The sequence below is a fragment of the Perissodus microlepis genome, chromosome 6 (genome assembly GCF_051167445.1).
Source record: "Perissodus microlepis isolate ML-2025 ecotype Zambia chromosome 6, ASM5116744v1, whole genome shotgun sequence".
Lineage (NCBI taxonomy): Eukaryota > Metazoa > Chordata > Actinopteri > Cichliformes > Cichlidae > Perissodus > Perissodus microlepis.
This window is the reverse complement of record NC_140466.1, coordinates 10,046,956-10,072,384: the sequence shown is the minus strand read 5'-3', so window position 1 is coordinate 10,072,384 and position 25,429 is coordinate 10,046,956. Positions and strand designations below refer to the sequence as shown.

Sequence of the window (25,429 nt, the reverse complement as noted above, 5' to 3'; positions counted from 1 at the left end):
CTGGGATAGTCTTAAACAGAAGTCATCACATTACTATTACTCTAAAAAGAGACCAATGAATATCACTCAGCTGTAAGAGTCTTTAGACCCATTCCACACATGTGACTAGTATCACTGATAATTAGCCAGAAAACAGGAATTACAGGTATAAGATAAAATGAGTTCAACAACAAAAAAGACAATAATACAACTACCATGATTAGTGCCTCTGTGCTGTCTTTCAGTCCAGCTTTGTCCAGCCACTGGTAGGATTTCTGGACATCAGCCACCTCCTCTATCTGCCGGTGGTACATACCATGCAGGGGCCTGTCCTTCCATGATGGTTCTTCCTCTTCCTCCTCTTTCTTGGGTTTATGCTGCCTGAGGTATTCACTGAGCCATGGCCGGTTGGGGCCATCTTCATAATGTATTCATGGACGTTCGTTGCCTCATCCTGGACTATGGTACTGGCACTGACCAGTCCCAGGCCTCTTTCCTTCCACTTAGCGTACAGCCTCAGGGTGCTGGACTTGGGGTGAAACCCTCCATGCATGGTCAGGAGCTTCCTGGTCTTGATGTCAGTGGCTTCTATCTCCTCCTTTGGCCAGCTTATCAGCCCAGCAGGGTACTTGATCACTGGTACCCTGCTGGGGGTGTTGATAGCTCGGATCTTGTTCTTACCATTCAGCTGACTCCCGAGGACATGCCTGACCCTCTGCAGGTACTTGGTGGTTGCAGTTTTCCTAGCAGCCTCTTCATGCTTCCCATTTGCCTGTTGGATCCCCAGGTACTCGTAGCTGTCCTCTATCACCCTACCAGAAGGCAGTGTTGCCTGTCTTTTGACCCAGCGTTTTAAGTTCTAATGTATTTTGGTTTAGGTTTAAGTGTATTAGGTTCTCTAAGTTCTTTTCAGTTATGCCGAGGTGGCCACTATAGTTTTTTGTGTATTAGATATTAGATTTAGTTTGTGTGTGTCATTCAGTCTTAGTCAGATCGTCTGTGTTCCTTTGTCCATGTCATTCAGATTCAGTTATTCCACGGTCCAGCTCAGGTTTTGCTCATGTTTTCATGTCCATGTCCTGTCATAGTATCATAGTCTAGTTTTTTTGGGTTTTAGCTTAGTGTTCACCTTGCCTTAATTTTGTATGTCTGTTACCAGCCATAATAAACGGCTCGTTTTTTGTTAATTCAAGTCATGTTTCACATTCTGTTTTTGGTCTGCATTTGAGTCCCTTTTCTTCACTCTACACATAGTTAACCCCGCAGACTGTGACACACACAACACTAAATGCTGTAATACTAGGAATTAGCTCCCTGCAATCTATTGCTGAGTTAATTTAAAGTGTTCTTTGGAAAATAAGATTTCAGCTTTCCGATTTATTCATATTATTTAGTAAGAGGTTTTGTTTCTTTAAATAATTTCATACAGCTAATACCTCAATAATAAAACCTTCTTACGATTAAGGTTGTCCCTCCAAAACTGCTGTGACACACTGAGATATTAAGTCTACTGATCCGATTTATCGTGGTATCAAGATATCAGCAGCAGATACCTTGCGTATGTTTTGAAGTGAACAACACCAGAGTACATTACTTCACTGAAAGAGTGTCATTAACATTGATACTTTTGCCAGAAAGGAATGCACAAGGGTTCCAGTGTGTACCTGCTGACTGTAACATTAATAACTATAAGAGCCACATGAATCTTGAAATCTAAGTTTTTCCAGTAGATTATTGCTCATAGTACCACACTATAAACATCCAACTTGTCTTCTACTCCAAATGCATTTGTCTTTGTCACCAAATTTAAACAAAACAAACAAAAACAATCAATGCAATTACCTGGCTACCACTGTTTATTCCTAGTCAAGAGGAGGTGGCTGTCTAATCTAGTGTGACTGAGTCCAGAAACATGAATTGTTTTGGATGTACTCTGACCCACCAGCTTTATAAAATGACTTCTTTATTTGCAGATTATGTGGCACTCCGGGACCGATGTCAATTGTTGCGGGGTCCTCTCCTAGGCTTCTCCCGAACAAATGCGGGCATAGTCAGTAAGCGTTCAGTGTGGATAGTTTATTCTGCCGGCCTCCCAGGTGCACAAAAGATTATTTACAAAGAAAATAAACAACGAACTTAATTCAACACAAAACAAACAGCTATATACAAAACACAAGCGGCTGAGCCAGTCTGCATGTTACCCTCACTGTAACATCTCACAGAATGCCCATGTAGGCCCTGACAGCCTCCTTTTATACCCCATTGCCCCTCCCACTAGGCATAATAGTCATCCCTTTATTATTTCTTTTCCCAACACACTCTTTTTTCCTCAGCTTATTTCCAGCTGTATTCCTACAATATATATATAGACATTTATGGCCACTTCCAGGCAGCATACAGTGTTTCACAATAACAAAAAAACACAAACAAAAATAATGCAGTTCACGTGACCTTTCCAAGCGCGCGCGAACCCCCTATTTGAATCCTGGAACACCATCGGCTTGCATAACCACTCGCATAAACGGCGATCACGGGGAGTCTATGCGACCGGCCTTATTAAAGGTAAGCAAAAAAAATATGTTGGCCACCGTCTGTGCGGCTCAAAATATACCTCTCACCCCTTTTTTTGTTTAACTGCCCGGTCGACTAAAAGACGTGCAGCCACGGTAACCCAGCGCAACAATAGTAGACTAATGGTGGTGGTGCGTGTAGATCAGATCAGCTGTTTGCGGCCCGGGACTGTCACGGTTTGGCATGGCAGACCGTGGGGGGTGTAGGGAAGGAGGATCCAGGCGCGGTGCTCTGTGTGCGAACAGTGCGTTTATTTACAGTGTATGGTACAAAACAACAATAAATCCCCGTGTTTTCCCCAGACTCCCGTGTCGTGTCCTCCTAGTGCTCTCTGCTCCCGTGTCTGCACTCCCGGTGCTCGCTGCTCTTCAGGCCTTCCACGCTCCTCCTGCGGGAAACAATAGCGGCAGCTGTCAGGACACTAAACAATGGCAGGCATGCACTTAACGACAAAACCTAAACTGGATGACTAACGTGGAGTCTCAAGCAATGATCCCGCGCCGGTGGGAGCTCCAAGACTCTCTTAAGTAGCTCCCCCGACGAGGCCTGATCAGCCGCAGGTGCGTGGCTTCGGGTGTGGCCAGTCCCCCAGCAGGGCCACACCCACCAGGCCCAAAGGCGCCTGCAAACCAGTGTTCATACACACACACACACACACAAGCACGGAGAAAGAGCAGCAGCAACACCAAAAATACATATAATGTCACCAGTCCATGACTGCCCAGGGATCCTGGGCCGCCCAGACCCAGGACCCTGACAGGGACGGTGTAACTCCGTCACATCAATGTAACCGGACACGCATATAAATTATATTTTAATATTGCACCAATCAGTTCACACACAAAAACACACACATCCCTCTATTGAATAAAAAACTTTTACATTTATGCCTTACTTTACCAATATTACCCATCAAATTATTTATCTTTGTTTTTCTCATTTATGAAAAAGCAAATAAAGTAATAAAGAGTAAATGTTGGGTTAAAACTTAAATTTACCTGTTTTCTTATATAAGGAAGGAAGAATATTTATTGACTTAAACTCTATTGCAGTCTTCAGTTATACAGTCAAGAAATGTTGCACTTCACTGATAATTAAACATTTATTTATTTGTAGATCATGATTCCATTTTACAAACAGTGAATTATTATTGTAATTAAAAAGACTTAAATGTAAACAGAATTAAGCCAGAAACTGTATGAGTGATTTAGGTGACAATACATTTATTTTTTTTAAAAAAGTTAATGTTGCATGAAAAGTGTCCAGTGTTTTTAAAAGACTAAAATATTGGTGCAAACAATGATCACTGGTCAATATTGACATGTTATCTTCAGTTGTATTGTTATCAGTTTTGCTGTCTTTTTATATTAAATTAATATGAATTTGATTAAAAACATTCAATATGTCATCAAAAAGAAAATCAAGATAATATACAAATTTCACTCGTAGGAATATTCTAAAAAAAAAAAATCCCCTAGAGTTCATTTAATACATATTATCCTTCATTTCACTTCATCGCTGAGGTATTTCATACCAAGACCACACCACTCACTACAAGTTTAAAAAAAACAAATAAAAACAATCCTAATAATTAACTTATATTTTTTAACATGATTCAAGTAATCATCTGGAAAACAAGAAAGCTCTTTTATTGCTGATATGTACAGCTTTTATCAGTATGTTCAGTACATATACAGGTAAAACATATATTGCCTTGCTGCTGTTGGTCCAGTAGAAGGTAAACTGTAGTTCTGCTTCATAGGAGCTTATGGATGTGGATTACGCTGTTACAGGCGGGGCAGGAATGCTCCACATCCTTGCATTCTTTGACGAAGAAGGGGATCACATAGCAAGGCCAGCAGCTGGTTTGAACCAACAAAATGGCATCAAAATAATGATCACATCACATATTACACATGTTTAACATAAAGCTTACGTTCCTCATGTGAATGATCAGTTATGCTGAATGTTTGTTAAAGATTAGGCAGAGTCAATAAACAAGTCCACATCTTGAACTCACAGATCTGTTATTTTAGTTGCTTACCAGAACTAATGGGCACGCAGTGAGAAGAAGACTGACTTCAATAACAATCCTCACTTTGTCTTGCATTGTCACCATATTGCCAACGATTTGTTGTTTTGTTTGTAACTATGATGTATGTAGTTATAATATTAAGTAATTTTCGTCTGTGTTTTCAGCAACAGTAACACGTATATTATGGTAATCCCTTTGCTTTTTGCTTTTCAAATATATATTACACCATTTATATTTATATAGCAAGAACAACAGGAATTGACATAAACTGCTCTTGAGTTATCTAATGTACAATGGAATATTTTCTTTGTACACATATTCCATTTTGGGTCCTAAATTTAATTAGTTTACTAAAAAAGGAAACTTCAGCGTAGACCAAATTCTGTTTTGTTTTGTTTAATTTTAAAAGCTTTCTGTAGACCTGAATGGATTTGAGGTGCATCACACTCTGTAGAAACATCTGAATGTAAACTGTTTGCTTTTCACTGTCTCGGTTTTACTAGAATATTTATAATATATTTATGTGTTGCTGAGTAACCACTCCTGTATGACGTTTTGGAGCGTGTATGAGGGGTTTTTTTTGGTCATGTGTGCTGGGGTTTTTAACTCACCCTACAAGTAGTAATACGCCAAAAATTAACCAGGTGAGGATCCCAATTTTGTACTCGGTTTTAGTCACAACATCGGTTTGGCAATGAGGACACTTCATCTGTCCAGGAACATCTTTTGGGAGATGACTCTGCATCACCACCACCTGACTCACTGCAAAAACAACAAAGCACACTCTTCTGATGACTTTAATAACAATAATACTTCCTCACTAAAACACCATGAAGACTGGATTTGGAACTATCTCAGTTTTTGCTTAACTTTGCAAATTCATATTGAACTGAAGCAAGACACTCACCTGGCTGCACAACCTGAGGTTGTAGTGCATTGTATTGGTATGCAGGCTGTTGAACTGGACATAAAGAAAAGATATTTAACTTTAAACAATCTTAACAAAAGCTGAAGAAAACCTTCAACCACACCGACTAAAGTGGCAAATCATAAAAGAGCAATACAGGCGAACTATTTAAATAAAATGACTGGTAGCTTCTGATCTCTCACCAATCTGAACAGCTGGCTGAACAACAGGCTGGACAACAGGCTGGACAACTGGCTGAACCACAGGCTGGACAACAGGCTGAACAGCGTTGTAGTCCAAAGGGGGACCGGGGTATGGTGGTGCTGGGAAACCTGTATTGGGTACCTCCATAGTGTCTGTTTATAGGAGGAGGGGGGAAATTAAATAGAAAGTACAGTTAAGCTTTGTAATCTGAAAATGAAATAGAGTGAAGAGTGAAAACTTGGCAACAAGGTTGAAATATTGTAAAGCAGTGAATTATATCACAGCAAAAAGCTCCTGGGTTCGTATTCAGCTTTGGGCCTTTCTGTGTGGAATGTGTATCTTCCCCCCGTGTCAGAGAACTCTCTCCAGACAAAGGACATCATGATTCCAAACAGGCCATAGGTATGAATATGAGCATAAATGGTTTTCTGTCTCTATGCACCGATCCTGCTTTAGATTGGCAGCCTGTCCAGGAAGTGCCCTCCCTCTTGCCCAGTGACAGCTGAGATAGACTCAGTGACTTGAATTCTTCTGGTTGTAATCAAAAGTAAAAGGTGAAACACAATGCACCTGTCTTACAACAATCCTTTTCATTCAGATGTGTATGCATAACTAATACACCACCTGCATGGAATGCAGTAGTTTTTTATCACTGAAAAAACAAAAGTCAGTCATGCTTTGGCAGGCAAGATGACGAAAACCGTCATCATGGTAGCATGAAATGGTGATAATGTGTAATTCATCTCCCACTCTCTGTTTTTTACATTGGATGTAAATTATTGACATATTACGTTTCCTTTTTCTTTGTCAAACTATTGTTTCCAAAGATACAAATGAACTTTTATGCTAATTACATTTAAAATTCAAAAACTTTTTCAACATCCCCAAATAATTATTTCTTATGAGTATATATTTATATTAAATACATTTATGAAATCACCAAACATAATTGTTTGACTTGTATTTATTCTTACCATGTGTTTTCCTAAATCTAATCCTAAATCTAATCCTAAATCTTTTAGGTCACAGAGATCAGGGTGTTATTTGCATATGTTTTCATAACTGCACCTATTGTGCCATTTTGGCATCCCTGCAATCCAGAAAATGCACTTGCTAAAATGGGTCACCTACAAAGAACTAAATGTAAAAGTGTACACCACCGAAACAGATCTTATTTAACCTGTCAGTGAGTTGATAAAAATGTAAAAGTTAAAACTTTCCTATGCGAGGAGCCAGTGCCTCTTTAAAAGTGGTATAAACACACATTCCATCACCAGATGTTAAATGGTTGTATAAATCACATCAAAGTATAAAACTGCACTTGTGTAATTGTGTTTACTTTTTACATTTTATTCATTTTTATTCTTCCATTTTCTGTCTTTTTTTTTTTCAAAACCAAAGAAAGCCACCATGCATTGGATCCGTTTTTTCATATATAACAAACAGAATGATCTTTTACTTGTTATATTTATATTAAACTTATTTAATTTTGTTCTGTTTGTTATTTATATTATACCAGCAAGAAACCTTTTGTTTCATATTGTATTAGCACTGTTTTTTATTGTTTGTTTCTTTTTTCTTTCTGTATTTTCATAATTTCAGAAGAGATCAGACGGTCCTTACCTTGATGAATTAGTGAGACGTTTATGTGAGCCAACGGGATCCTGCTTCTTTCTCTGATGAGAGTTACTGGGATGAACAAATAAATGTTACAAAAAGAAGGTGGAGCAACAATGTGAGTAGACAGGTATTTATGTTTACATATTCAACAATGCGCACACACACATAAAGCATGAAACATTCGCACATTGTTTCCAGCTTTTTGAAGATATCAAGTTTGGTTTTCCGGTATTTTTATACAGGGAGCATATTCATTTACAGGTAAGCAGGGAGAATTAATCTTAAATAATAAATAATAACAGCTTCTGTTTAAATATTAATGGTGGTTAACAACAAGTATTCTTAGCATTACAGGAGATTTGGACATCTTCTAGGTTTCCAGGAAGATATTAAAAAAAAGAATGAAAATGACCACAAAAAAAAGGAAAATAGTGGGACTGCTGTTATCTCTTAAATATGTTATAATCTTTTTCCAAAGTCATGGATGTTCAAAGTTTGGAACCAGAAGGAATCATTATAGATTTAGAAATGTTCTACAAAGAGGTCACTGAGATGTTGTTCGGGCAGGATAAGTGTGGTCAAATGAGACGGGGAAGGTGATCAGGACTGCAGGGGTGGACCTGTCAGAAGGCAGAATAGCAGACACGCAGGGCAACCTGTGTGCCTGTGTATCCCACAGATCAACAGAAACCATGGTAAAGATGCACAGAGGCCCGCCACAACCAAATACCTCCAGAAGGCAGAACAGCCGTTGAAGAATCCACTGAACATCAGGAATAAGATCCAAGCAATCAGTACATACTCCCTATCAGTAAGAAATGGAAAGAGGAAGTGCAAGAATTAGTAAGTGTCAAGGGCACAATCCAGAATGAAACACATGGAGATGGGCTGCTCCTCAGGCAGCTGAGGACAGACGCTGAAGAGGAACAGGAGGAGGAACTGTCATGAATCAATGTCCCATCCCTTTATGGGCTGTACCATTGACAGATAGAGGAAATGGCTGGTATCAAGATATCCTACCAGTGGCTAAAAAAGGCCTGCTTAAAGAACAGCACAAAAGCTCTGATCATGGCAGCACAAAAATAGGGCCTAAGCACCAGATCCATAGAGGTATGAGTGTACTAACAGGACCAAAGTTACAGTCTGGTACCAAGCACAGGGGTTAAGAGGAAGATTCATTATCATTATTATTAGTATCATTATTAGTATTATTATTATTAGTAGTAGTGGTAGTAAAAATTTATAAATTCTTTGGACAGACGTAACCAAGGTACTTGTACCAGAAGGGTGGAATATAAAGCATCCTGTAAAAGCAGCCCAAGAGGTTCTGTAGGCAAAGAACTTTGATATTCTTCAATGACCAGTCGCCTGATTTGAGTTATTAAATACAAAACTGAATGCTAAAGATACACAAATATGACACAACTGAAGGTGGCTGAAGTAAAGGCCTAACAGAGCTTTTCAATAGAGAAAACATAGCACTTGATGATATTTATGGATTCTAGTCTTCAGGAAGTCATTGACTTCAAAGGATTTTCATCCATCCATCCGCTTATCCTTTTCAGGGTCACGGGGGGCGCAGGAGCCTATCCCAGCTGTCATAGGGTGAGAGGCAGGGTACACCCTGGACAGGTCGCCAGTCTGTCGCAGGGCCAACACACAGAGACAGACAACCATTTGCACTCACATTCACTCCCGCATTCACACCTATGGGCAATTTACACAAACACAAACATTTTTGTAATGCTCTCTGAACTAAAGTTGACAGATTGCACTTCTTTTATATATTGATTGGTTATATTTTTAATTGTAGTGTATAGAGGCAAAACTACAAAAAAGTGTGTCTTTGTCCAACAAATTACACATAACAAGCATCCTCATGCTTGTTATGTTGACAAATTTGACCAAATTCTCAAAGTTTTGGTGTGGTAGTTATCAAACAGCAGAGCCATCACTGTAAAAGATGTCCTTAGAGATCAAATACGTTATAATGATGAATGAAGTTGTTAGTTTAACTAACACAGCAGGATGAGGAATGAAAAGTGACATAAAATCCAGAATGGCTACCACATGCAAAAGTGAAACAGGTGTGTGAAAGAGACTGAAGTTGTCAGGTAAATTAAGTGAAATGAAATAGAAATGAAAGTAATCATTATTAAATCCACATTGCTGATCTTCATTATAAATTATTTTCATCATTTACTTTTATGTTATATTCTAATTGAAGCAAGTTTTGCATCGTAGCTCCCATAAAAATGTTGAGAACAGCCTGCAGCTGAGAGAAATAACTGAAAGCTACTCCATGCAATATTACTTACTGTCCACTTGGTAGAAGCAGTGGACAAAGAGATACGCTGCTGGAACATGGCCAGTACCCCAGGTGTGAAACAATTAAGTACATTAAGTACATTCAGTGTTGTCAGTTTGTACTGACAATCTTCACTTGTTGTGCACGACTCCTACGGCACTGCATCTAAGAGAAAATACTTTATAGATCAATAACTTACATTAGAACATGATTGCCTAAAGCTGTGCACTATATGAGCTCGTTGTAAACACTACTTAAGGGCACTGCTACAAGACAGGACCACAAAGATTGGGCAATAATCCAAATATTATCTTACGATGCATCTACCCTCCTCTTGACTAACTACACTAAAATCCTGTTTACACATTACTCACCACTTAACCACTTATTCAACTCAGAATCTTGGGGGAGGATGGAGACATAGGGTGAAAGCCAGGGTACACTATGACTTGTGTCTAGTCTTTTGGGTAAAGTGAGCATGGTTACAGTTTCACCTGCACCCATATTTCTATAAAAGTTTCTCTGAGTGAGCGGTGAGATTCTTTCTCTCTTGTCCTTATGACAAAATTTAACTATCCCTCTGTGAGTTTGCAGAGCCATCTATATGAGCTATTTTCTGCAGTCATGATGTGTCAGTTACATCAGAGGTTGGAACAATGGATTAGGCATTAGGACTGTCACAAAGAGGCTTTCCTTCTATTGTACAAAGACATACGGGACAGGTAACAAATGTCGGTTTCTAAAAACTGTGGCTGACACACATTAAGGTTGCTTTGTGTTATTTAAAAATGACACTGTGAGAAAAAATCCTTTTTTTCTCTCAGTATAGAGAGTACAGATATAGAGGTCATAGCTGAGATATTGCAGAATAAAGCTACCTTCAGCTGCTCCCTTATTCGGGGGGTCAACACAGTGGGTAGCTCCACAAGTTTGATTTGGCAGAACCCAAAGGGATTTGTGTCTCAAGAAGAAATGTAAGTAATAAAAGATGTTACAACCAATGCATCAGTGTTGTATCAATAAACCTTGAATATTATGGGCACAAAATGATATTTTAGTCATCACTTTTTAACCAGTAAGGTTTTGTTTGTATTTTGTTGAAGGGTTAACAGTGTGTTTGTGAAATAAAAACCGTCTTCTTTCAGCATATAAAGATGATAGCTTTGAGGAGACAGCACCATTGCTTCTGTCTTTGGTATAAAAGAGAATAGAAATAAAATAATATCTGCTGTACTCCAGGGCATCTTTTTCTATTTTGTGTGTGCTCCTCTTGGTTCGTTCTAATTATGAAAAATGAAGACCTAATACCAACACAGGCCAAAAAGCTAATTAACTTTGGAGTGAGATCCAGTTAGGAAAATAGAGTTTAAAAAACATATTCTTCTTTGTTGAGAATGGAGGTGACACAAAATGTCAGGAAAGAGATGGAATCGACAATTCATTATATAGGTCTTTAATGAACGTGAGCTGAAGTTGCTTATTAACTTGAATTTACTTTCAATTTGGATGCTCTGCCACACAGTTTGGAGATCCACATCTCCATGTTGCAGCTGCATACTGTCACGTAGAGGATGTGTCAAAAATATGTGGATCAGCTGATAATGTAGGCTACGCCTTACCTTTAAAAAAACAGATTCATTATAGAACTTCTTTTTAATTAAGTATGAGAGTGTTAAAAATGATCAAAGCATTTCACTGAAGGCACTGTTTCATTTCACCCCACCCACTCCATAAACCCGGTGTTGGCTGTATCCCAATAATCTGCCTCTTTTCCTTGTCTAGACAATAACGTTCACATTGAGCCAAGCCATGAACACAAATGTGGATGGTCTGGTTTGAACTTGAACTTCAAACCTTTAAACTGTTGTGACTATACACACACACACACACACACACACACACACACACACTAGCTGCTTACACTAATTCATTAAAAAATGAATTAACCCTAATCATAACCTAATTGTTACACTAATACATTTTGAGTCTCAAAAATACCTTTAAACTCTCAGGGATGCAGATTTTGTACCCATAAGGCCTTCTGGTCCCCACAAAAAAAGTAAACTTCCAGTTTTTGATCCCCACAAAAATATGTAAACCTAGTAGACACACACACACATACAATTCACAAGGTTTACACAGAGTCACAGAAGATGATAAGATTTCATTAATTTTGTTGTTATGCCTCAAAAATGAATTTATAATCTCAAAAGGTTTTGTTTTGGTTTAGTTTTGGAGTTTGCACAGGCTGGTACAAGTCTTTATCAAATTTTCAAAATGGATGATTTCACAAATAATAAGCAGTTGATCTGTGAGCACGCAGGTCTAATTATAATTTTTGACACTGGTGTACAGATGTAGTTCCATACATATGTAACACACAAAGCGAAACAAATGCAACAAAAAACTGTGTGTTAGTGTGCAGATAAATGCAGGCTGCTCAAGATTTCTCTACTGTACATCCACAGTCACATGACACTGCTTAGGCTGCAGACAGAAAACCTCAGGCTGACAGGACAGAAGCAAAAATAAATATGAAGTCACCATAATAATAACATAATTGCAGCACAGGCAGCACAGAAAGAACAGATATATACAGAAATACATGAGATATATGAGGAAACTCTTGCTGTGAACTCTACCTTTCACTTCAGAAGTTTTGTTCCTATATTTAAAACATGGAAACTGTTTCATTTATACAATGAAGTCACTGTTTTCAGTTCCTAAGGAGAACATCTGACTCCAAAGCTCCTAAATGTTCATTTGTATGAAATGGGCCTGAATTATTTATTGCAGGAGTAGACATAGATAAGACAAGAAAAGTTGTGTGTCAAAGGATGATGGAGTGCGGATGAGGCTGCAGAGCAGTGAGGGAGGCTTTGGTGATGGCTGAGAGAAAAAAAACCCAAGCAAACTGAAGGAAGTCAGAGGATGGAGTCAGACAGAGAGAGGAAATGGAAGAATAATCAAGATATAGGCAATCCATGATTGTTTGAAGAAGAACAGCAATCTGCAAAAGAAGAAAGTCTGAAGGTTAGACTGACGAGGTCTGGCACTGTAGAAGTGGCAGAGCTGGATATTTGTAGAGCGCTGCATTACGGAAATAAGGTGCATCTTTTGCAGTTTATACTTGTTCATACTCCTTCTTGATCTGCAATACAAACAACACAGACGACAGCAGAACCAAAACAGTAAAACTGCATGTTGTATATGAGCTGAAAAAAGCTGAAATGCATCTTGTTTAGTGTGATAGTAATTCTGTGTGGGTTCCTCACTATGAGCGAACCCTTTCATGTTGCATACTATTTGTTCTCTATGTATACATATTCTCTTCTTAAAGCTTTAGATGGCACTGAATTGTTATTTTCCCTCATTTCATTGTAGTTACATAACCTTATTTGAATTAGTTCAGCATCTGTTTTCTTTTTTAATTTCAGAAAACGTATTACCTCCAATAACAAACTCACTTTTTCTTTCAAGCTTCAAGGTTGCAGCCTTCTTTCTTATCTACACTGAACAGGAAGCTCACAACTTCTCGAATCATTGGAGCCACTCATGGCTGTCACTTTTACAACCATCTTTATCTGCACAGCTGACGACAGTAGTCAGTGATTAGTGTTACAATGAATGACTATATATGACTTTTAAAGAAACACAATTACAGAACATGATTAAATTCCTCCTTTTGAATACTGTTGAGAGGCAATGAACATGACTATATGTAAGTTTTCATCTCAGCAGTCCATCACGTTCAAACTGGCATCCAGGTTCATTTTGGTTTACAGATTCTTTCACTTTAGTCTTGAGTATATTTCACTATATCCTATATATGGAAACACTTCCTAGTTTAGCACAAACTCAGCCATAAGTCATACTTCATACTTCATAGAGCAAGTTTAATTACTATACAAACAAATCTGCACTTTTTTCTTGGAACCTGCTAGATAATCACTCAAATTACTGTTGTGGATAAAGTGAAGGTTATAAAGAATACAAAATACAACAACAAGATGATAGAAATATAATTATAACAATAACAATAAAAAAACAGGCTTGTGCTCAGAATATGATTAGCAGATGGATAGATGGAAAGGTCTGTGAAAAAAAATTATGGTTTAGAAATTTTCTGCTGTGTTGGGTTGTACATACAGCCATGTGGAACTGGACTGATGCTACTGATATAGGATCTATGTTCATTCAACTAAAAAAAAAACCCAAAAACCTCAACTTGATATAATCTCCCTTCAGGGTTCTGTAGGAAGTGTCAGTCAAAGTATCCTGTAAGGGTCAGGGATTAATTTTCTCAATATAAAACCTCTGAAATATAAAATATCTATTTAGAGTTTTGGTGTGTGGTGCACTTTTTTGCACACCTTAAGTTAACATTCTTCTATCAAATGTGCAGAAAAACAATATTCTTCTTTGTCCTCAACAGCAATTCTTAAAAAGTCTGCAGGCGGCCATGAATATTGCCTTAGGCCAACAGGCTAACAAGCGCAAAGTCTAATCTGACTCTGGTACATGTCAAACATATCTGGCACCCAGGCGTGCTCTTTTGGCATGCATGCAGCAGTTTGGGATGTATAGGAAGAGAGGAGAGTAAGAATCAGTTGGAAATAAGTGGGAGTCAAGTCAAATGCTCTGGGGGCTGAATAATTAAACCACTACAGAAGAGCCAGAAACTGCAATTTCTTGGGACTGGCTCTAAAAGTAAGCCAATCTCGATAGACTCCCATTTTAAAATGTCCATCTTCAGCCATGAAAATAACATGTTAGAGTCTAGTTCCAAAGATAAAGTTAATTTACCTTACAGTAAAAACTGTATGTGGATTTTTTTATGTTTTGGGGTTTTTTTTCTGTTCTTTTTTGCTCTTCTTATGGATTATGTTATGGCTAAAAATTAGAGTGCGCTTTGATTAAAAGTATTTGAGCAGATGGTTGTACCTGATCACTGTGAGCTAGGCTTTTGTCTTTGCCAATTTCGGTCACTGAACTGGACCTCTGGACCACAAATGTGCCTTTTGGAGGATTTTTTATATACTGTATTTTCTGCACTATAAGGTGCACTTAAAATCCTTTAATTTTCTCAAAAATCAACAGTGCGCCTTATAATCCAGTGCACCTTATGTATGAATTCTGGTTGTGCTTACTGACCTCGAACCGATTTTATGTGGTACACGGCGCTCAAAATCTGTCAGAAAATGTTTTAGTACGACTTTGGTAAGCTACGAAGCCACACCGCTTGATGGATTGTCGGAGCATTACGGCTACTGTAGTCAGGAGCCTCGCGGAGTAATCTGGGTTCAAAACTCAGTCAGCTTCAGGTCCCAAAGTCAAACGAACACTGCAGCATCACTGAGAGGTAAAAATAGTCTAAATTCTTTCATCTTTAATAAAATGATCAGTGTTGCTGCTTTACCAGGTGTAACAATTAAGTTTAACATCCAGGCATCCATGAAAACAGAATTTATTAAATTTAATGGAGATAGAAGTTAGCAGGAAGTTATCTTGTTAGTTTCCACTGAAACATGATATAGCATGTTCATGACTGAGAGATTTCTGAAAAAATTCAAACATACAGCTCTGCTATCACTTCCAACATAAATGAAGACAGAAAACTAAACAGCAGTGACGTTTGTAGGGTTACTGAAGTTGGGCTAGCTGGTATACAATGATGTGCTACGTGATCACTAGCGACACAGCTATGTTAGCATAACAAACACAGTGACGCTAGAGGATGAACGCAAATTTTTTTTTCCCACTAGTTAATGAGAGGGTTCCCGATGGTTAAAGACAGATGCAATCGCATGGCAGGATGCTGTAAACGGACCAAACTTCAGTCAGAAGAACAACTGCGATAATCCATCCACAATACGAGGTTAGTCATTAATATACTGCAACAACATGGGAATAGGGCAGGTGAAATTTTATTTATCTGACTGTTTCACTTATAATCCGGCGGGCTTTATGTATGAAAACAGACCCGTTCATCGACAGTGCGCCTTATAATCCAGTGCACCTTATGCAGTGTTGCCAACTCCTCAGTAAGGAAAATCGCTATTGGTTGTCCTAAAAGTCGCTATTAGTCGCTAAATGACGTCATCGCCTAATTTGCATAATTGGTCATGCTAATCTAATTGTAACCTATGTTGTTGGAGAGAGAAATAACATCGTGGAAGAGACATAAAGTGAGTAAAAAACGTCCTAAATGCATTTAGAGTTTATTTAGAACTACAAATTAAATTTCTTTTAGCAATTATTGTTTTTTTTAATGTCACAATTCCAACCCTGCTCCTTTACCTGGGCTTGGACCGGCAAAAGTGACCCGAAATAGGCACTCTGGTGGAGTTACTTTGTGTGTGTGTGTTTATAAGTAGTTTTAAACCTTGTGATCCACAAAACAGCATAAGAGTAAAAGAGTAAAAGAAGAACTGACTGCGTTACAGCACCCGCTGCTTGTTGAGAGTAAAAGCGATACGCGCTTTCACGTCTGAAAACTCGCTAAATATAGCGACAAAGTCACTAAGTTGGCAACACTGACCTTATGGTCCGAAAAATACGGTACCCTGCTATGAGGTACACCCCATCCAAGATATGCTTCAGTCACAGCGACATCGGTAAGGCCTGTGGAAAAATCATAGTTAGTTACCTCCTGCAGTGATAAATTAAGTACTTTGGCTGGTACATATCTGGATATCACATAAAAGTTGAGGTTTTGCTCTGAGGCTGTACATACCACTGTATTAAACTGCAGAAAAGCACCCATAGCAAATATTAGTTGGTTCCCTTATGCTAGCACAAAACCAAATATCTACAGTCAAGTAAAAACTTTTTTCTTGTACTCACCCAATGACTGAACATAGTAAAAGTAAGTACTGTAGTGATGCAGTATTAGTGAGTATGAACATGTGTACAAAAACATGCAAACATTTTCTTGTTATGCTGATAGTAAATGCAAATATGTTTACCTTCTTTTCAAAATGTTAAAGCATATCAAGGTTAAACATATCAAAAAACATTTGCATTCGAAATGATGAAGACAATTTACTGCAAGGCTGCTGCATTAGTAACGATTCAGTGATTTATATAGTGACATGAGGTTATATTTTAGAAATTATTACCAGCAGTAACAGTGAAAAAAGACATTACATTTCTGAATGCTACAATGAAAAAGGTAAAGAGCATGTAAATTGCCCAAAGAGAAAGTCAGATGTCATGTTTGAAAGCTGTCTTAGGCTACGTACACGGGTATTTTTGAAAACTGAGATTTTCCGTTTTCGTTTTAAAAAATAATCCGGTCCACACGTAAACGCAGAAATGAAGGAAAACGCTGCTAGGAACATGCCAAAGCAACAGGTGGCGATATATTCCTAACCGTGTAGAAATGTTGGCCAATCAGAAGTCTAGAAGCCTCGGTGGGAAATAGTAAACAAAGCTGGGGCATAGAAGCAGAACCGAGTCGTATGTGTGGAGGGACAGTAACTGTGTGTGTACATGTAAACATTTAAACACTGCAAAGAGTACAATTAACAGTAACGGTATTGTAGAAATTAATTTCACCGAAACAATAACGTGGCGCACAGTGTGACGTCAAAAAAGGCGCACACCTTTGACGCTGTGTTTACGTGTGGACGAAAGGTGCAAACGCATAGAAAAATCTGTGTTTTCAAAAATACCTGGGTATGTGTGGACGTAGCCTTAATCTTAAAAAGGCAGAGGAGCTCTGGGAGGCAATTAACATGGCTCGAGACCAACCTTCTCACACCCTGGGTGAACCGCACTTTAATCATCATTACATAAATATTGCCCTTTGAATGAGACAGAAGACAGAAACCAAATTAAGTCAGCTGATCCTGAGAAAGTAATCCAGTGCATTCCAATGAGGCCATGCTTCACAGTCTAGCGGTCATACACCAGGCTGATTTCATATTCCATCTAATCAGGTACTTATTCCAGCTCTGCAGCGTGAACACAGTTAGATGCCAAGCAGGGAAAATCCTGTTATTGACAACAATGTTTGTCAACAAGAGATGGCTGTGATAGAGAGGAATAATTCAATACAGAGATTATATGAGGCTCATTACGGCTTACAAAATAGTGTGAAATTACATTAACTGCAGTAACAGGCCAGTAATTGTCTGGGAATGTGCAAGAGAGAGAAAAGCAGGAATGAGTTTCTTCTGAACATAAATAAATTATCTTTTTTCATGTAATCTGTTTTTTGCTCAAAGCGATGAAAATTTTAACTTCAAGCAAAAATATTAATCTTTAGCCATAAAAAAAAACCTAGCAACATACGCAACGTCTCAGTAAAAGATATTTTCATTTCAAATCGAATCCTGATATTTTTCTGGATTATTTTTTAAATAAATCATTCATTTTCATAATGTTGCCTTCAACATAGTGAAAAGGAACAGTGATATCGAGTGATTACACAAAACATGCTTCAGGGGTGTATAAAAAATTGGGCAATATGCCAAATTAGATTAAATTGTCTCTCTTAGAATCTAGTTGCATTGCATGATGTTTAGTCGAATGGTTAAGAGCTTGTTGTTGTGTTTAGACAATGTGTAAAGCAAACAAAAACATAATTATGTTTGTTGTATTTGTACTATCTACTAATCACTTATATATTTTCTGATATAAAGAATGCAAAGATATTGTGCTGTGAACGACTGGAGTGACTGACCGAGCAGGTGATGTATTACTAATGGTTTAATGGTGTATTGTTGTGTAGTTGTAGCCTTCCATGTTATAACTGCTGTTAACTTAAACACTTAATTTAAAAAAAAATCATTAAATAAAATATATTGAAATATTTCAAGCCATTTGCAATGTTTCAGTATTTTACAAATGATCTGCATTTCACTGTTGCTCGGTAAATTAACCTAAGTAATTGAAATGTATTATTTTTGCTAACTTATTAATGTGCATGAATTCACATGAAATAGGTTAAACAGCTTTACAGGATTATAGATGTGTGATTCAACTATACCTGGCTTGGATACAGTTGAAACAAAAAAGCACTTTGTGTTTAGAAACCAACTGTGGAAAACATAAACTACTTATTGATCATTGTTTTTGCAGTACACAAGGAAAGGAAACATGAAATATAACTTGTTTTCATTCACTACTTTTTTATGGTATGGAAAAAGTAAAAAGTGTATTAATTCTGCTTAGTCTGTGGTTTCTTGAACCAGTCCTTACTTATCTAGCTATTTTCAGGTTCCTAGGGGACTTTCCATAATGCACTGAGCATTTTTACCAAAATTTGTCTTTTGCCTGTTTATTCTCTGTGCTGTCCTTTTTTCTCTTTTTTTCCCCCTCACCCTCAGCCTTACCCATACTTAATCCTGGTTCTGGTCCTGGTTCTGCTTGAGATCTCATCCTGTTTAAAGCGAGTTCTTCCTTCTCACCACCCCCAAGTGCTTGTTCATAGGGGATCAAATGATTGTTAGCATTGGAGGTCATTTACCATACAGTGTAAAGCACCTGTAGAAAACTGTAGTAAAAAATGTAATTTAATTTAATTTAATTTAATTTAATTTAATTTAATTTAATTTAATTTTTGAATCATGTTTTTACTTAAGTTTAAGTAGAGAGAAAACATGTTTTTGAAATGTTTATGAATCATATATTAGGAGCCTGTGTTTGCTGGCACGTTTAGACTTTGTATTACCCTTTTGGAGGCTATCGTTACTGGAAATGCACAATTCAATTCTTGTCAGAGAATGAGATGAGGAAAAGAGGAAAGGAGGATCAGCTTGATGCCGGGTAAAGTGGAGAGGACTGAGAAGAGCAGCGAAAAGACGTAGAAGGACCAGTAGAGATTGCTATGAGGTTCCAGGGGGAAGAGAGAGAAGCTGATGCTGTGAAGCTGTGATAAGTGCAGACCACCGACAGCGTGGCCTTTCATATCACAACACACCTGCTCCTCATTTTGTTCCCTGGCAAACCTCGCTGTCTGGAACAAAAAACTCATAATCTCAACAGGAGGTCTTCAGCTTTTAAACAAACAAGGGCACGATTCTGCAAGAATACATCGTAACACAAATATAAACAGAATGTCTGCAAAGGCTTCAGGCTGACTTTCTCTTCCCCACTCTCCTTCTCACAGCATAATCTCACAACTTGCAAAAGAGTGCAAACACCACAGTGACACTAACAACTTCTATTAATAATTGCACACAAAAAAGTTACTTTCTGATTTAATGTCCAAGGTTATATGTTTATATGTATAGCCATCCGTTACTCTCACAGGCACAAGAAATTCTTCACTAAACTTAAAGGTTTCAGCTTCAGTTCCTCTTTTCTATTTTTTGAGACAGATGACACTCGGTGAGACGTTTCATCACTTTGAGAGGTCTGATCACACCAAAAAGTGACAGATTTATCCCATTCATCTAATGTTTTTGTTATAAGGATGCCAACTGAAAAGTGGTGTTGCCAGAAGCCTGGGGACATAGGAACACAATGGGGACAATAAACTGCTGTTAGGAAGCCAGGATCACTAAATTAAGTTGCTGTACTACCTTGTTTTCTCTCTCTATCTCCACTTTGAAATGTTTTCAGTGGTTTTAAATTCAACATTGTTCCCCATATGCTCTTAGATGAAGAAGCTTCCACCTCCCCCGCTTCTCCTCTTCTTAGTTGGTCATTTTAGAGGTCACCATAACCACAGTAGATAATCTGTCTCCATCTCTTCCCATCCCTAACATCCTCTTCTGTCACACTAACCCTCTACATTCCTTCCTTCACTACATCCGTGAAGGATAGGTATCCAAAGCCTTCATGATTTAAAAAAAAAAATAAAACTGATGTGATCGTTTGGGTAAATGTCTCTGCTGTATAATAAAACAGTGGTTTTCTATTCTGTTGTTAGAAAACATCTGTGAACTTATAAAGTATGTCTGTCATGTTTGGGGTCAAAAATGAGACCACCTCTTATCCAGAAAACCTCAGTGCCAACCCTGCACTTACTCTGGTGCTCAGCAATACGCTCATCAAGGGTAATGGTGCACCGAGTTCCCTGGACCATCATTAATCAATTTTAGGACAGAAATTTATTCCGGATTCAAAGCCCAGAGGTCCTGTGAGTGCAGCCATTTCAATGGCGACACAAATGTTACATAGAGCAAAACATTTGTAGAGTTTTTTTTTTTTTCTTGGAAGGAGTTTACCATCAGTCATTGAATAATCTGTAAAACCATATTTGTCATCTAGTAATTTATAGATCGCAGACCACAAAATATCCTAGATGTAACAAGGAACAGGACATTAGTTCTTTTTTGTGTTTGACTTTAATATACACGTGTTGTTTTTTTTAACTCACTGCTAGTGCTTGTAATCATTATGCTTTGCTTCAATTTGAATTTGAACCCAGAAAAAAGCCCATTGTCTCCGCAAGACTTGTATGTCAAACATAATTAATCGTTTAACAGAAAGATCAGTCTTCAAAAAAAGTCATCTGGAGGTATTTGGAAAATTATTGCAAAATCTGGAAGGACTACCAGTTTACCCCACTCCTGTAGTTTACACCGAAGACCCACCCTAATCATATATAATATATTTAAATGAGATAATTGCATGTCACATATATAATCAGGAAATCTCCTGCTCAAAGTGAAACAAGCTGATTTTGACATTTTAAAGCTGTTTAAATGCAGCCTGACATAAAAAAAAAACAAAAAAACAAAAACAGGAATTGCAGTGCAGTCTGTCCATCACATGCACTATTCTGTTTCAAAGTTTATTATGACAAACACATTAAAAATAAATGATGCTGGTGCTTCAGTGAGTAAAATACAGCAGCACAACTACTAATTGACAGATAGGTGAACTATAGACGATGTTACCTGTCTATCAGCCTACATGACGTGCAGAAAAATGAGACCACACAGAAGATGACTCATATGCTCTCTTTGTCACATCTCTGACAACTGCACACTCTCTTAGTCCCTTTGTGTCCGTCACTTCATACAACATCTGTTCACTTATTGATGATTGGGAGGGTTTTTTTTCTGTGGCAGGAGCTGGAACTTCCATGCTGCCAAGTATAGAAGTGAATGCCACAGAAAGTGTGGGGAGGAAGAAGCTCATAGCAAAAGACAAGATGACAATGCTTTGAATTGAGAAATCAAAGAGAGGTAAGGAAGGGATACTGAGAGAGATGAAACAGATGGGAGTATTAGGAAGATGACAGAGTGCCACTTTTTTAGATAAAAATGAAAGGTGAAGTCTAAAAGGGAGCTTAGATAGAAAGGTAAAATCAGGAACAACTGTGCACATTTGTTTTTGCGTGCACTTGTATTTACCTTTTCATAATATTTTAGTCAGTTTTCCAGACATTAAAGACCAAAGGATTGTCATTTCATCACTCCTTTATCTCAATCTGTTGTTAAACCCATATGCAACATGTCTTACATACAAGCACACTTTGTTTAATATTAAACACGCCGTCTTATATTATATTATTCATATCTCTCTCTGAGATGTTTCTTCAGTCAAAAAGCCTATCAGAAACCTAATGGAGCACAATACTGGCTGCAAAACTATCAGTTACATACTGAGATGTTCGGTGTGTCATTTGCCTTTCCTGCTTTGTGTGTTTGCTGGTGTGGGTGTCTAAGCTTGTTTGTTATTAGAAAAGCAGAGCTAAAAGGTCAAGCAAATCAAGCGTACAGAACAACTCGGCCCTCTTGTGCTAACAGTGCCAGCAGGGCAAGGAGCTTCTATTGTGTTATTTTCATTTTGATGCTACTTAGAAGGAAATAATTTTCAAGCTGCATCGTGGCTCATTGTGAGAGTATTTGTCTGGTTACACGGGCCACTGTGTAAACATGGAGGCATAAGGCTTAGAATGACTAAACAAAAGGTAGGAGATGAGAGACACTATGGGTGAGTTACGGTTTTGCTATCATTCATTAACTTCTCTTCAGGTGGCTGGTGTTCAGTTTTATCATTTCCACCAAGAGGTATGCCATTATGGTAATGTAATGTAATGTGAGACTGGAGCCAATATAAGAGAACTATGAAACCCATTTTGTTATGAATGGTTTTTAAATTGCTTTGCTTTCTTGCAGCACTTTCACTAATTTATGACATTTTCGCCTTCTGTTCTTACTGTGATGCTAATTATGTACAAAACGCTGTATGTTAAAAAGCCTTCATCATTCCTGCTTTTTGTCCAGTTGTTTTTTCCAATTCTGACATGAGAGAAAGTGATTTTTGGTAACAGACTGTCCGTGATTTACAGATTTTGAAAGTTCAGTTGTTCGGTAGCTTTTCTGCAGCTTCTAAAAACATCACATAATTTTAATCAGCAGATGCTGTTTCACAAATTATAGGTGTTATCTTTTTTGAGCGATTCCTGCTCTCTTCCTGTTTATTTGTGAGTGAAATTCATAATACAATGCTATATATTAAACCTAAAAAGTATTTATTCTGTCCCAATACTTAACATATGTTATTCTCAGATATACCGGACGAATCTAAAAGTGTTGTTTTGTTAGTTTTGACATCACTGAAGTCATCCACTCATTAGTGATTCTGGAAATGGTTAAAATGTGAAGATTCACCAGGCAAACATTTCCCATATTAGTTCTACTATTTGCATCACATTTCTGTATTTGATTTTGCAGGATGTTTGTCTATTTGCCTTTGCTGTACTCAAAGGTCGTGCTTATTTGTTTTTCCATTTGTGTGCATTTCTTATATTTTAAGCTTTTCCAGATCCTTGTCCACATTTCAATCCTCAAACTGCCTGCCAGTCTCCGTTACATCTCCACCTCCTGCAACATAGCATCCTTTCCTGTTACTTAATTAGTCTCCAGTTGACTGAGAAACCGTAAAATGTATTTCTCACCATCTTTTCTATCAGTAACATGTGTAAATCATTAGTCCAGTTTTCTTAGAGTCTTAGTATTTTGCTGCTGGGTCAAGTATCTGCTGTAACATTAAAAAAAAAGGCAGTATTACCGCAAGGACAATGTTTGTTTACTAGCTGTTATGCTGTTTTATTTAGGGTATTTTTCTAAATAAAGAACACATTCAACAGTTATTTTCCATTGGATTTTAAAGGTTTAAATTATTGACATTAAGGGAATGAGAGCATGAACTGCTGTCAGTCTCTCTGTGTTAGCCTTAAAACCCTTCCAGAGTATATCCTTCCTGCCTGCTGAGATAGGTTCCAGTCCTCCTGAGACCCTGAACTGGATAAGTAGAGGAAAAATTGATAGATGGATGGACAGAAAAATCCAATAAACTAACTAAATAAACCAAACATAGGTACTCAAGAGGGGAAAAAACAGGGAAAGCTACAAGGTGAGAAACACTACAGGAGAACTTACAAACATCATATTTATAGTGGGCAGAGCAATAATAGAGCACATCTGAAGGGTGGGAATAAAAACAGTGAGAAATGAAATGAAATGATATTAAATAAAGCAGGAAGTAAACTGGAAAACAGACTAACACACACCAACAGGAAGATGAGGGACTTTTTTCAGTCTCAATATACCACATTGAAGGATGTCTCCATTCCTAAAGTGATGCAGGAGAGATGAGAGAGAAGGCTGAATGGAGGGACTATAATTGAGGATGCACTGATGTATCCTTTGTGCAAGTATTTTCGCTTTGAACTTGTAAAGGATTCATGGGACTCAGCAGGAATAGACAAAATGACAAACAGAGGACCTTTCAAACTAGGAAGCGGCTTCTTTTAAGATATCTAATCAAACTTTCTACCCTTAACTGTTGTGTGTGGTTTAAAATAGGTACAACATCTGGTCACATTGTGTCCATGTTCTGAATTAGAGCTAGGCTGTGCTTCATAAGTACAGGCTTGTTAATTAAACTTCCTGCAGAGTGGGCATGCCTGCTCAGCCTCTACAGATGGCAACTATAACCTGGTGGACTTTGTGCTCTGGCTTGAAGGAGAGTGTAGAATGTCAGACAGTTGTAACACAAGCTAATAACCTGCAAATTGATGCTTCTCAGGTGTAAAAAAAAAAGAGATCAACCGATACAACGAGCGGTTTCCCTATACAAAGAGTGGCATAATTGCATCTAACCAATTAGTAGTGGCCTGTACCAATGTAGCAAACATCAGTGTTGTCCCAGACTTCATGAAAGTCAGTTTTAGATAGGGCATTATTTGACTCAATGACCTATGTAAAATGGGAGACTTACCTCCTTCTACATTAAAGTTGTGGAAACCACCCTTCTGGTCTAAGAATCTGTATAGTGGATGCCATCCCTGAAGGAAAAACATTTACTAGACCTATACTTAACTCGATTACTTAATTAATCTTCAGTTTAAAGGCATATTTCATTGTCATTTGAATTTTTTTTTATTGTGGTCCACTGGATAAAAGTACTATTACTTTTAAAGACAATTAAAAATTAAAATGAGGCTCTGAGGCAAGGACATCGCATTTGGTTAAATGCCTGTTGCCTTGACTCCTCTCTCCTCAAGGGACTAAGACACTAATTTAAGAAGAGGAATTGAGGAGGCGCAGGCTGAGAAACAAGAAAGAGGGACACAGTGATGAAACACAAGAAAAGGAAACAGAAGGGCAAGGAAAATTATTTCAAATTATTTCAAGCGGAGGAAGTGGAGGAAACCTATCTGTAAATAGATGTACTGAGTGACAGACGAACTTTAGGAGAGAAAGCTTTTTGCAGGGGAGCATGTGACAAGCTCATTTTGCCACTTGACTGGTATGGCTTCTATAGCTGTCAGACTGTTTGTATATCATTCAGGATGTAACAAGAAGGGAGATCCACAAAGCAGCAATTTTTACTT

At 37.9% G+C, this 25,429-nt stretch overlaps 1 protein-coding gene across 1 annotated transcript; it reads right to left on the bottom strand.

The window, feature by feature from the left end:
* Positions 1-3,572: 3,572 nt before the first annotated feature.
* On the bottom strand, positions 3,573-7,370 carry LOC146385083 (lipopolysaccharide-induced tumor necrosis factor-alpha factor homolog). The gene is made up of 5 exons (XM_084930657.1): positions 7,320-7,370; positions 5,696-5,848; positions 5,493-5,546; positions 5,197-5,347; positions 3,573-4,412 (listed from the first exon to the last, which is right to left on the bottom strand). Exons 2-5 carry the CDS (start codon positions 5,841-5,843, stop codon positions 4,307-4,309), a joined length of 459 nt encoding a protein of 152 aa, XP_084786783.1. The 5' UTR covers positions 5,844-5,848; positions 7,320-7,370; the 3' UTR covers positions 3,573-4,306.
* Between the last annotated feature and the right edge of the window lie 18,059 nt (positions 7,371-25,429).

Excerpts from the sequence above, each read along its gene's own strand:
- LOC146385083 (XM_084930657.1), bottom strand. The coding sequence starts at position 5,843 with ATGGAGGTACCCAATACAGGTTTCCCAGCACCACCATACCCCGGTCCC. Across the intron at positions 5,348-5,492 it reads ACCTCAGGTTGTGCAGCCAG|TGAGTCAGGTGGTGGTGATG; the intron begins GTGAGTGTCTTG and ends TTGTTTTTGCAG. Across the intron at positions 4,413-5,196 it reads GGCGTATTACTACTTGTAGG|CTGCTGGCCTTGCTATGTGA; the intron begins GTGAGTTAAAAA and ends GGTTCAAACCAG.